A 12,030-nucleotide genomic window follows, 5' to 3' on the forward strand; every position below is an offset into this window, starting at 1 on the left:
TGAGTTAATAGAATAGTTCAAATAGATTTTTCTTATTTAAATCTAAACCTGATCCATTATGAATTCAAGATACAAAAATACGATGCACTTATTAAATATATTGATCCTACGTGTTTACTGATTCTATTCTAGGCAAGAATTTTCCAGTTCAAACATAAAACTTTCTATGTATTTTTAGGTGAATTTTGAGTCAAATCTAGATTCATATCTACTGCAATTTCGAAAGATCTCCTGACTAAACTAAAGCAACAGAACGAAAATAAGAACTAACAGAACAAAATAGAAATGTTTCAGAGGAAAAAAGGCCATTGCAAGTCTTCATAGCAGCACAGAAAAAGAGTACTTGGTACAACAAATCATCTTCTCATAGGTTGCTATAATTGCCAATAAGCAGCTTTTGACAGCAAATTAGACCCCTGCAAGCCTTTTTTTAACAGCAAACTTAGTCCTTGCGAACCTATACAAGGAGATATCATTCTCATTATACCAAGAATAAATCAGCAATCAAAAGATTACAAACAAGTATATACAAATAGATGGAAAATGGAAGGAGATAAATGCACCACAATAATTCATTGCTTACCAATGGATAAAAAAAGGAAATATGCGCGTATATATAGTAGAAACAGTAAACACTGAACAGAGTAATTGGTAAAATTTAGGTTGTATAAATAGTCATTGGAATTCATTGCTTTCTAAAACCCATCAATATGCAATCATAATGTATTGGGGTAAACACAAAACACTATAATAAATAAATTAAAATTTATATTGTTATATACCATAAGACTACTGTGGTGATAGAGCTGCAAAAGATTACAATTATGGGATTTCAATATGGGGTATATATGGATTTGGACTATGCAACCTCAACAGCTAGCTTTTGGGGGTATATTGCTCCTAAGTTCGTATCACACTAAATAAGAAATTCCTTTACCTGTTGTCTTTCTGAATCTGCTTCCTTTTCATCTCCGCTGTGGTGGTTCCTCTTCCTTTTTCTCATGATTTATTCCTTTTTCTCCAAACATAGGATGTACCCCACACTTAATTATAGCCTCGTAATCAAACACAGGATATGTTGGGTAGAACTGAAATGAGGCCTCGACGAAACCATCTTCCATGTTGAAGAACCAGTGATTCCAAAGGAACACATGTTCTGAATATAACCAATCAGCGTTCATGTATGCAATATCGAACAAGGAATAGACATTTTTACTGCTATGTCCTGATTTATCTATGAATTGGGCTTCGCAATGAATGTCAAGAAATCGATAACCAGAACACTTATTGGGATCAAAAACAGCGCAAAAACAAAAACCAATCAAGTTAGGACGATCTAGTCTGAATGAAAGAGAAGATCCACTCTGGTTCTTATATCTCATCCTTTGAGGCACTTCATCCCCGGGAATACACAAATGAACAATCTGTACCATGAAAATTATGAATCATTTTATGAAAAAAAAATCCACACTTATCTTGATGATCCTTGTAGCACCTGAGAAATGGAAGCATACCTTGTGTTTGAACAGATGCATTGCAAGTACATCCTCCATTACTTTCTCATATACGTCCTTATCCATATTGATGCAATTACGAAACACAAGATCCGTTTCCTTTTCTTTGTCTTCATGTCCTAGGAAAAGGAATGATATTGATGCAGATTCCAGAGATGTGCAATCCAATGCATCCAAGTATTTTAAGCATGGAAGCTCTGGTAAAAATTTAAGTCTCTTGCAACCTCCTAATTCAAGCTTCTTCAAATTAGATAGTTGTTTAATGCTTGCGGGTATGCTCTCAAAATTGTTTCTACCTAAATCTAACGTTTCCAATGACGCTAAAAACCAAAGGCTCCGAGGAATTTCTAATATACCGCAGCCATATAAATAAATTGCCCTCACACAGGACAAACCTGTCAAAGGAGGCAATGTCAAACCTGCACATCCCGTACAATATAACTGTTCCAATTTTCCCAATTGATTGATGGAGGATGGTAATGTTTTTATTCCACTTCCAGATATATTAAGTATCTTCAGCATTTCTAAATCCCCTATGTTCTCTGGCAATACTCTGACATTCAAACAATATGAGATATCAAGGCGTGTAAGAGATTTCATATTGCAGATGCTTTGAGGAATACTGTGCAATTTTTGGCAATCACTGAGAGAAACGTTTTTTAGAAATTTCAACTCGCCAATGCTCCTAGGAATCTCAATCAAGCTTCTACATTCGTTCAAATATAAAACCTCAAGATTTGGGATGCTAGACAAGTCTGGAACTCCGGTCAGCTCCAAAGAGTAGCTGAGGTCTAAAAATTTCAGATTTCCAAGATCCTGTAATGAAAAATATCAATGAAATTAGCAGATGTTAATTAAATTCACAAAATGTAGCTAAATTTTATAAAGTAGTACAATAATTATTGCCTTATCTCGATTCCAAAGTTGTCGGAGGTTGCTGCGAGGCATGTGAAGTTCTACAAGGTTTTTTGGGCAAAAATTTAATGGCAAGGATTTCAAGGGGAATATTTCCCAGTGAAGATATCTTAGCTCTTCTGGTAGAAATTCAAGGCCTCTAGGAAGCAGCACTTGGCCTTCTCTGGAATAAGGAGCATAGAAGAATTTGAGGAATCTAAGCTTGCGCATCTTGATGAAGGCTGTGGAACTTAGATCCAAATATCCATTCCCAGACATGTCAAGTAATATGCCTTCAACATTTTCAGTTCCCTAATAATAACAAAAAAGATAACTCAATGCAATATACCCATTGCACTTAAGTCTCATAAGAGCTACAGTTTTCTTACAAAATTCAAATATATATGATAGTGAAAGAAGATGTATTGATTAGTTTGGTCTTACTGTATCTGTTCTCAATACATCACAAATATCCTTATATTTCCACAGCCTGCTGCCTGCTCCGAGCTGTTTGGATTCCTCATAAACAATATCCTTGCCCATTTGTTGTAGCAAGTCATGCATATTTACACGGTAACCGTATGAAATAGTTACAAGATATTTATCAATTAGACGACTTATTGCTCTTCTTGGAAAGAAATTACAACCTTCTAATATTCTCTCAACATGATCTTTAGGCTCCCCTTTAAGAAAACATGCAATATCAAGAAATGTGCTCTTTTCATGACGCTCTAGGTTGTCATAACTTCTTCTCAAAACTGCTTGAATATCCTTATTAGGAATTTCATTCAATTTTTTCAACTCACTTTCCCATTCTTCAATCTCCTTGTCATACAAATCAGAGCCTAAAATTCTAAGAGCCAATGGAATGCCTTGAGCATATCTTATCACCTCCTCCGATATATTCTCATATCCTTTCTTGGGATGATTTTGTTTGAAGGCATACAAGCTAAAGAGACAAAGAGCTTCATTATCAATTAATTTTTCAACCTCATATATATATCCCTCAGTACAAACATTCTTAAGCACTTGCCTATCTCTACTAGTTACAATGATTCTACTTCCATTATGGTGCAAAACACACTCTCCTGCTAAAAGTTTTAAATGGTTTGGATCATCCATATCATCAAAAACAATGACAACCTTTTTACTCTGAAGTCTTCTCCTAATGAAAGCAGGTAACTGAAGTGTATTTATGTGTAAATTTTTTCCTTCTAATAATTGATGAATGATTTCATTCCGTAAAACAATTGGTCCTTCATTCCGTAAAACAATTGATCCCTGTTTTCTCATCTCCTCTCTGACATTATCAACAAAATAGTGACTATCAAATTTAGCCATATGTCGATTAAATACTTCACTAGCAATAGTTGTCTTGCCAATACCTCCAATTCCCCAAATTCCTATGACCCTTTTATCATTTATTGATTCAATACCTAACAAGGATTCCACTTTCTTCACACGTGAATCAATTCCAACTAAATTGTCATTGTAAGAATCACTTGAAGAGATGAGACTTAATTTCTCCAAAACATTATTGGCTATTTCCTCAACTAGTTTGTATTCAGACCTGATACATATGAAGAACAAATGCTAGTAAGTCAAAATGATGGACTCACTTCTAATCAAGTAAAACACAACTAATATGTTTTGATTTTAGATTACGGTAACAAAATCGATGTCCATATTAGCAGTGTCTATATTTGGATTAACACACACATATGTATATAAACAAAAATAAGAATATTAAAAAAAAAATTAATTGAATTACTTGAAATTCCGTGAATCCCATCCTGATAAATTGCTTATTTCCATCAAAGCATGGCGCCATTCTTCCACCTTGTCTAAACAGCCTTTGAGTTCTTCTCCATGCTTTGCCACAGCAAATGCCTTCCCAAAATTCCCTGTGAGATCTTGAACGTCAGTTGGATCTACATGGTAAAAAATTGGTAGGACTATTTGTCCTAAAGTTCCTTTGCATTTAAGTATCTTCACAAGCTCATCGAAGCACCATGGAGAATCTGCAAAATTTTGAGAGAAAACTACTATTGAGACATAAGAACCTTCAATTGTTTCCAAAAGAGCAGGTGAGATATCTTCTCCTTTACAAAGGTTTTCATCCAAGAAGGCATTGATTTGTTTTCGCTGCAAAGCATCAAAGAGATGGGAGAGAAAACCCTCTCTAATATCTTTGCCTCTAAAACTAATAAAAACATCATAGTTGCAGGGAGGGGTTGAAGAACTAGAAGCCATGATAAGTGATAAAAGAAGGGTTGTGCAACTGAGTTTGAAGAAGGTAAAGAGAGCAAAATACTATAGATTACTATTTTGGTAAACTATAAAATCTGAGACACGAAAGAAATTTTATGAAAAGCAGATTAGGAATGATGTAAATTAAACAAAGAAAGAAAATGAAGATATATAATTGGAAACACCCCATGCACTTTCTAGGAAGGAACATATTATTACTGGAACATGAATTGAAGATATAAAAATAATTAATTTTCAGCATAAAAGATGTAAGTCTGATGAAGTAAATTATCATAAAAAAATGAAACACATAATGTGACTTCTTATTACATGTTAATCATTATTAATTCTTTATTTTTTGTAGGTAAGCAAGTGCAAAATCATTATTAATTTTTAATTAGTTGAAAATAAGTAATTTTTTTAACCACAATAGGTGCGTAGTTAGACAAGAAGGAAAATTCACTGCTTTAATTAAACCGATATTTTATGGACCTTATTCTTTATTATGAAATTTTTTTAAAGGAAAATCATTTTGTCAAAAAATCTTTTTCTATTTACTGTATACCTCTAGACTTGAGTAAAATTGTAACACCGCAATTCTTGAAAGTAATAAAAATAGATGTATTAGAATATGGGAAAAAAAAATTAGAAGTTTTGGGGAGCATATTTAGTTTGAAATTGGACCTATAAATGGGATTGGAAGTTTTGAGGTTAAAAATTTAATTTTTAAAGAGTTGAAGGACAAAGGTGAAATTTAAAAAAAAGTGGACAGCTTACTGCTTTTTCTTCCACATAATAAGGTAACGTGGACCCTCTCCAGAAAATTAAAAAAAAAAAAAAAGAAAAGAAAAGAAATGAAAAGAAAAGGGAAAGAGTCTAGAATCGGGGAAAAAGAGGGAAAGTAAGAAGATTTGGCCAGGCCATGACCTAGACCTCGAACCCCAACAAATTTTCGGTGGAATTTCCCTCTTATCATTGTCCATTTTCATCTCTAGTAGCATTTCCTCACCCGTAGTTGTCCATAACCAATTGATTTACTGCAATCTCCACCTGAAAACACTAAAATTGAACGAAAGAGTTGTGTGGCTGTCATATTTTTCCCTCCAATTTCTAGTGCAGCCAACTCCACTCTCATCGCTATATGTACCAATGAAACCTCTCTAGCCATTAGTTCAAATGAAAAAGAAGAGAGAAGGGATAAAGTAGAGGAGTGCGAAAATAGGGAGAGGGAACAGGAAAATTTCTGCAACAACACTCGACCAAAGATTTGGTTAAATTCTCAACAAAAGGAACCCATCTAAGTCAAGGAAAGTGAAGGGGAAATTCCAAAACTCAACTTGGCTTGGATGATTTCCTCAACTCAATTGTGAGTTTTCTTTATATTATTTAAGAAAAAAAATTATTGGGAGGACTAGTTTAGTGAAATTATGAAAGTATCAAAACTTTAATGCCATCGATTATAGAGCATGCCATATTTCTGCTATGTTTTGGCTAGTTTTGTTTGAGCTTGTTTGTATCATAATTGCAATTTTTCTCATGCTTAAATACTAGACAAACATTTACTCTTTGAGGTGCAGTGGCTATTAAATTTTCTTATTAATATTGCAGCTGGTTGTTAATTATAACCATGTTTATATTTATTAAAGTACCTTATTTCCATTGGTTTTGCATGGTCTTTTTCTTATCTATCATAAATGATGCTACTTTAGTGGACTACGGGTGTGCTCATTTAAGTTAAATTTGTAATTAAAAGAATCTAGAAACTATAAAATACCTGAATGGATTTACATGATCAAGATATCCCCTGAAATTATCTGTTTTCTTCATTTCTGTGCATGACAAACATTGATGAATGTGAATGAGGCTTAGGCTGGTGCAAAGTTATTCAAGTGCATGCATAAAGTTATAAACAATTGAACTAGTCTATTGCAGTTCATTTCTATAACCTGAAAATATTGAATTTTGAGCAAGAATAAGACATTTCAAACCAGGTTATACTCTATAGAAGTACATGTCAGTCTTTTTTTTAATCCATTCTGACAAAGTTTAAAGTAAACTAGGTGTAGTTTTCATGGTTGACCTTAGTGATAATAATTGATCAATAGTTATACAATGAAACTATAGCAAATATTTTATATGAGCTCATGTAGTGAAATATGAATTCTTTTTATTTGTAATTTGTTATTCCTACATGTATCTTTCCTGGCCATGCTATGGTGGTAGACTTGATAAATTCTAGTAAATTGCTTCTCTTGCATTCACATTCTAACAAGTGTGATATTGACTTATAAAAAGAGAGACAGAGAGAGAGAGAGAGAGAGAGAGAGAGAAAAGATGGACGAAGAAGCTAAGAAACCAAATTTATATTTTTCTTTTCTTTTCAGATTTTAGCCATAGGACAATGAGTGGACCATCTCAAGTGACAAGCTACACCCACAAGGCCTTTTGTACTCAAAGGAAAAATATGCATATTTAATTTACTTTTGATATGAGTAATAATCAAGCGCATCATCTAGAAAATCTTTGAAATATACTAAAATGAGTATGCTATTTTTATTCTATACTTCCATTTATTTATTTATTTATTTCATACAGTGTTCGAGATAAATTTAATGTTGTATTTCTCATTGGAAACATTTTTTTTTTCTTGTCTTAAATGATGGACTATAAAATGCAAACTATTGGACTTAAGCTTTAAAGCTTGTGATTATGGTGCCTACTAAAGGCTGTATGTAAAAGAAATTTTGATAGGGGGAAACAAAACAATCCTAGTTTAAGTGAGATGTCAAAATTTTAGTAGAACTTTAGAGACTTTTAGATAACATGTTAATTGTGGGAGTTCCCTTGTTATATGGATAATTCAATTGAGTGAAGTTATAACACTAAATTTATCATATGTATTAAGAACTATGTGGATCTGATCCTCCGTGTAAAAATGAAGATACGTAAGCCTTCGGGTGCGGCCCAAATTAGGTGAAATTTTATTTTCTTTGCTTTCAATGTCCCTCTTTGTAGTTCTCTAAATATTTGAATCCGAAATAATATTTGTAAATATGATGTCTTAATATATAATTGATTTATTAATATATTTAATTAGTCACTTGGAAAAAAATTATGTTTATATGAGGTATTTATAGTTAGTTGATCAGTTATTTATAAGAAAACTATAGTTTAGTTTCAGGTTTCTCATGTTTTAATTAGGAGAATGGGTGTGACAAAAATTGTTTATAATTATTATATTTTTTCATTACTGTAAAATATCGTTTTAATATTTATAATAATTGAATGAATTTAACATTTATTGTTTAATATTTGTTTATAAAACAATATTTTTAAGCTTCAATAACTTTTTATTTATGTGTAATTTAAATTTATTTTTAAATTAAAATTATAATACAATTCATTTATATATAAATGTTATTTTTGTTAAAATAACATTTATATATACATATCCTTATTCATTAAAATTGGGGTCTGAGTCCACCCATCAAAAATATATTTATATATATAGTCCACCCATCAAATATATATATATACACACACGAAGAGTACCTACTGCTTGATATATCATATGGACCTCATTATTGAATATAAAATTTTTTAAGTATTTAATAAAATCCAGTTTCAATTAAATAACGTAAAAAATATGAGAAATTTATTTTTATGGTGTACGTAAAAAATGAAAAATTAATAAAAAATAATATGTATTTTAAATATATTTTTATAAATGAAAGATAAGATAATAAGACTACCGCACGTATGTGAATGGCCGGACAACATTGGACTAGAGATTTCCTAGTCCTTTTGAAGTTCTTACTCAACTATTTAAGTCCCTCTATCTCATGCACAAAGTGCCATATTGAGCCTGAAGAAACTATTAATAAAATTCAATTAAAAAGGTACCATAAATTCATTTACTCTCTCTTGATTCTAAAAATTTATTTGAAAAAAAAAAAAGATCTAAGGCTAGTTATAGATAATAGTGCAAGCAAGCATGAAAGAAATGATGCCCAAATAAATGCTATAGCTAATTACACATAAGTGACAATATGCAAATTCTTTACTGTTATAACAAGAAAGAAATATAACTTTCAACAAGAAGAGACTTTAACAGCAGTTGTCTATCATCAGTCAACAACGTATCTCACTAGTTAATATATAGATCCAAGTAGTTAATATATTTCATGGGATCCACTTGCGTATATATATTTACTCTCTATTGATTTGTCATTCCATGAAATCTCACCGTGATACTGTATAATTCCTCTTTCCTTATCTATTTTTCCTTGATATTGGAAAACAGGTTTATATCATAATTTTGAATTTAATTTATTTTAAAAATAGTAAAAGTTACTTATTTGTTATATATATATATATATATATATATATATATATATATATATATATATATATATTGTTCTCATATTCCTCTTTAGCCATATTTAATACTTTATATATGTATGTAATATCTAATAAAAAAAATATAAAAAATCATCTTAGCAGTTTATGAAATATAAAAATAAATGAGAATATCCATCATGCAATTTTCCTCATCATCTTAACTTCAAAATTTTAAAATTATTGTGAGATTTAAAATTTAAATTTTAATTGAATCTGAATAAATTAAAAAGACCATATAAAAAATTCATAAAAATGTTTAATTCTTAGTATCAATGATGTAGGACTAATTAATTAAATTATCATAAAAAAGAATATAACAATTGAAATTATAGAGGTTGAGATGAATGGAAATTACAAAGTCATATGATGATCCCAAGTTTAATTATTACATGTTATCATTATAAATTCCTAATTAATTAAAAATAAATCCTTTTTTTAACCACAATAAGTGCATAAAAAGAGAAAATTCACTGCTTTAGCATTATTCAAATCTACTAATTAAACTGAAAACTATGTTCCACTGAGTCTCAATTAAGCCACTCATAATTAGGCAGGTGGATAAATTTTCACAAGCTTTTGCCTTTTATTTTTTCACTTTACTAGTAGTGGCTAGACATTTCTAAGATGGCGACTGATCGAATCAATAAAATATATAGATTAAGCGATAGAGCTCTTTCCTTGCGTCTTCCTAATTCAATCTTCCCTTTTAACCCAAATTTTTCCTGATAATGGATGTCACCATCATAGCATACTAATAATAGGCTCTGTTCACACAAAATAAGATCACCGTGACCGTGTGACATAAGAATTGATCTTTAGTACTCCTCCCCGTACTACAATTGCTCTTTAGTACTTCTCTCAAAGTATATTGAATAGATTGTTATAATTTTTCTGTAAATTTATACATATATGATGTGTATTTTGTGATATCCATTTCTTAAAATGCATTTGCTGTAACTTCTCAGCTCACAACATGTATCGTAGTTAGAACTGAAACATTTAAATCCTGCACAGTTGATATATACTGGTACATGGAAATATACAAAAGCATGAGGGTAGATGGGCATCTTCAAAATGATCTAACATCTTTAACTATCAAATAATAAATGGAATGAAATCCAAAAACTTGGCAACATTTTATTTATAAATGGAATTCAGGAAAAACTTAGCATGGATATCACCAACTAAATCAAGCCGATAGACTTCCCCCTTACATCCAACTTAGGCAACAGCATGCTAAGTGAAAAAATCTGAAAAGAAAGGTGAAAAAAACTCACTAACAAGTTAGCATCAAAGTTGCATTACAAAAGACAGCAAACAAAAGTCCAGGATACACAACCAAACAAATGCCAGAAGAACAAAAGCCACAGGTCTAGGCAGCAACAAAACCAAGTCGAGAGCTGCAGCAAAATGTGCAGAAAAGTCACACACAAAAGTCTCCAAACCCCAAATCTGCAACCAAAGAAGAGACCTACAAGACAAGATCAAGCAGCATAAACAAGAAACTCATATTGATTTGAACTCTTAAATAGTATAGCACCGGTTGTGGTGAGTTCTCCAATTAAAAAAATGCAGTTCAATTGAAGAATTTTCACAATATCATGATTTCAAAGCTGAATCAAGTTGCAATTATTAGAGTTTATTATGGTATTTTAAATTTAAGAAATAAATTTCAAAGTTGAATTCTAAACTACACTTATTTATCAAACCTTACAATCTATTCATGTGAAAGATCATGCATAATAAATTGCTCATCAAGAAATAACTGAAAATCAATAAAATTAGGAAAGGCAACATAATATATTAGTCTAGCAATAAAACCCCATCAAATATGAGTGCATATAACAGTCAAACAGTGAATATTAAACAGAATAATTGAAAAAAAAAATAGCACTAGTAAGAAAATATAAATAGAATATGGGACAGAAAATATTGTTCAGGAAGGTGGTAGTGCAGCAAAAGTAAGAGTAAATAAATTATGAATGACAAAACACCGGATAATAAATTCCTTTACCTGCTGTCATTCTGAATCTGATTTATCCTGTGTATGAGAAGGTTTTTGGTCTTCTTTCAATCTGTAAGATATGTTTCGTCGTCTTCATCTTCTTCAAACATAGGATGCACCCCACACTTAATTACAGCCTCATAATCACGATCCTCATGATATTGTGGCTCGAAGAACCCCCTGTTCATGAAGAACTGGAATGAGACCTCAACAGGACCATCTACCATGTCGAACCAGTCATTCCAAAGGAACACATGTTCTGAACATAATAAATTAACATCTTTCACAGTCACCCACTCGAAACGGAATTCTTTACTGCTATGTCCAGATTTATCTATGAATTGGGCTTCGCAAGTAATGTCAGCCATATCATCACCCAAATAATTTTCGGGATCACAAACAGCGCAAAACGAAAAACCAATCAAGTTAGGCCGATCTATTTTGAATGAAAGAGAAGATCCTCTCTGGTCCTTTTATTCCATCTTTTGAGGCACTTCATCCCTAAATATGCATAATTTAACAATCTGTACCATGAAGATTATAAATTATTTTATGAAAAAAGAAAATCAAACTTATCGTGATGATCCTTGTAACTGCTGAGAAAGGGAAGCATACCTTTGTTTCCAACAGATGCGTTTCAAATATGCACTTCTTTACTTTCTCACATACATCCTTATCCAAATTCATGGAATTTTGAAAGTCAAGATATGTGTCTTGTTCGTGTTCATCTTCATCTTCGTCTTTGTGCTCGTCTTTGTCTTCTAAAAATTTAAGTCTCTTGCAATCTGTTAGAATTATGACTCAAAATACTAATAAAATTTACAATATATTAAATTTACTGACAAAAATACTAAAAAAAATTTGGAGAGATTTTTTTATGAGAAATATTTCTTATATTGAATAGAATTTTTATTTTAGTGTTATTCCTAAATTAAGTGAAACTCTTAATTACATTGTAATTAAAGG

At 31.3% G+C, this 12,030-nt stretch overlaps 2 protein-coding genes and 1 long non-coding RNA gene across 3 annotated transcripts; all 3 read right to left on the reverse strand.

The window, feature by feature from the left end:
• Window positions 1-800: 800 nt before the first annotated feature.
• On the reverse strand, window positions 801-4,778 carry LOC110642078 (disease resistance-like protein DSC1). Its single transcript, XM_058135657.1, has 3 exons — window positions 4,180-4,778; window positions 1,515-2,720; window positions 801-1,424 (listed from the first exon to the last, which is right to left on the reverse strand). The coding sequence occupies exons 2-3, from the start codon at window positions 2,112-2,114 to the stop codon at window positions 966-968; spliced, it is 1,059 nt and encodes a 352-aa protein (XP_057991640.1). The 5' UTR covers window positions 2,115-2,720; window positions 4,180-4,778; the 3' UTR covers window positions 801-965.
• Window positions 2,155-4,661, reverse strand: LOC110642075 (disease resistance protein RPV1-like). Its single transcript, XM_058134197.1, has 5 exons — window positions 4,180-4,661; window positions 2,853-3,978; window positions 2,421-2,720; window positions 2,244-2,330; window positions 2,155-2,199 (listed from the first exon to the last, which is right to left on the reverse strand). Exons 1-5 carry the CDS (start codon window positions 4,659-4,661, stop codon window positions 2,155-2,157), a joined length of 2,040 nt encoding a protein of 679 aa, XP_057990180.1.
• Window positions 4,779-10,171: 5,393 nt separating the features above from the next.
• LOC131173128 (uncharacterized) lies at window positions 10,172-11,816 on the reverse strand. Its single transcript, XR_009143375.1, has 3 exons — window positions 11,680-11,816; window positions 11,074-11,588; window positions 10,172-10,530 (listed from the first exon to the last, which is right to left on the reverse strand). It is a non-coding gene; the product is annotated as an uncharacterized LOC131173128 (long non-coding RNA).
• Window positions 11,817-12,030: the final 214 nt, after the last annotated feature.

This window comes from Hevea brasiliensis, chromosome 14, assembly GCF_030052815.1.
Source record: "Hevea brasiliensis isolate MT/VB/25A 57/8 chromosome 14, ASM3005281v1, whole genome shotgun sequence".
Taxonomy (NCBI): Eukaryota; Viridiplantae; Streptophyta; class Magnoliopsida; order Malpighiales; family Euphorbiaceae; genus Hevea; species Hevea brasiliensis.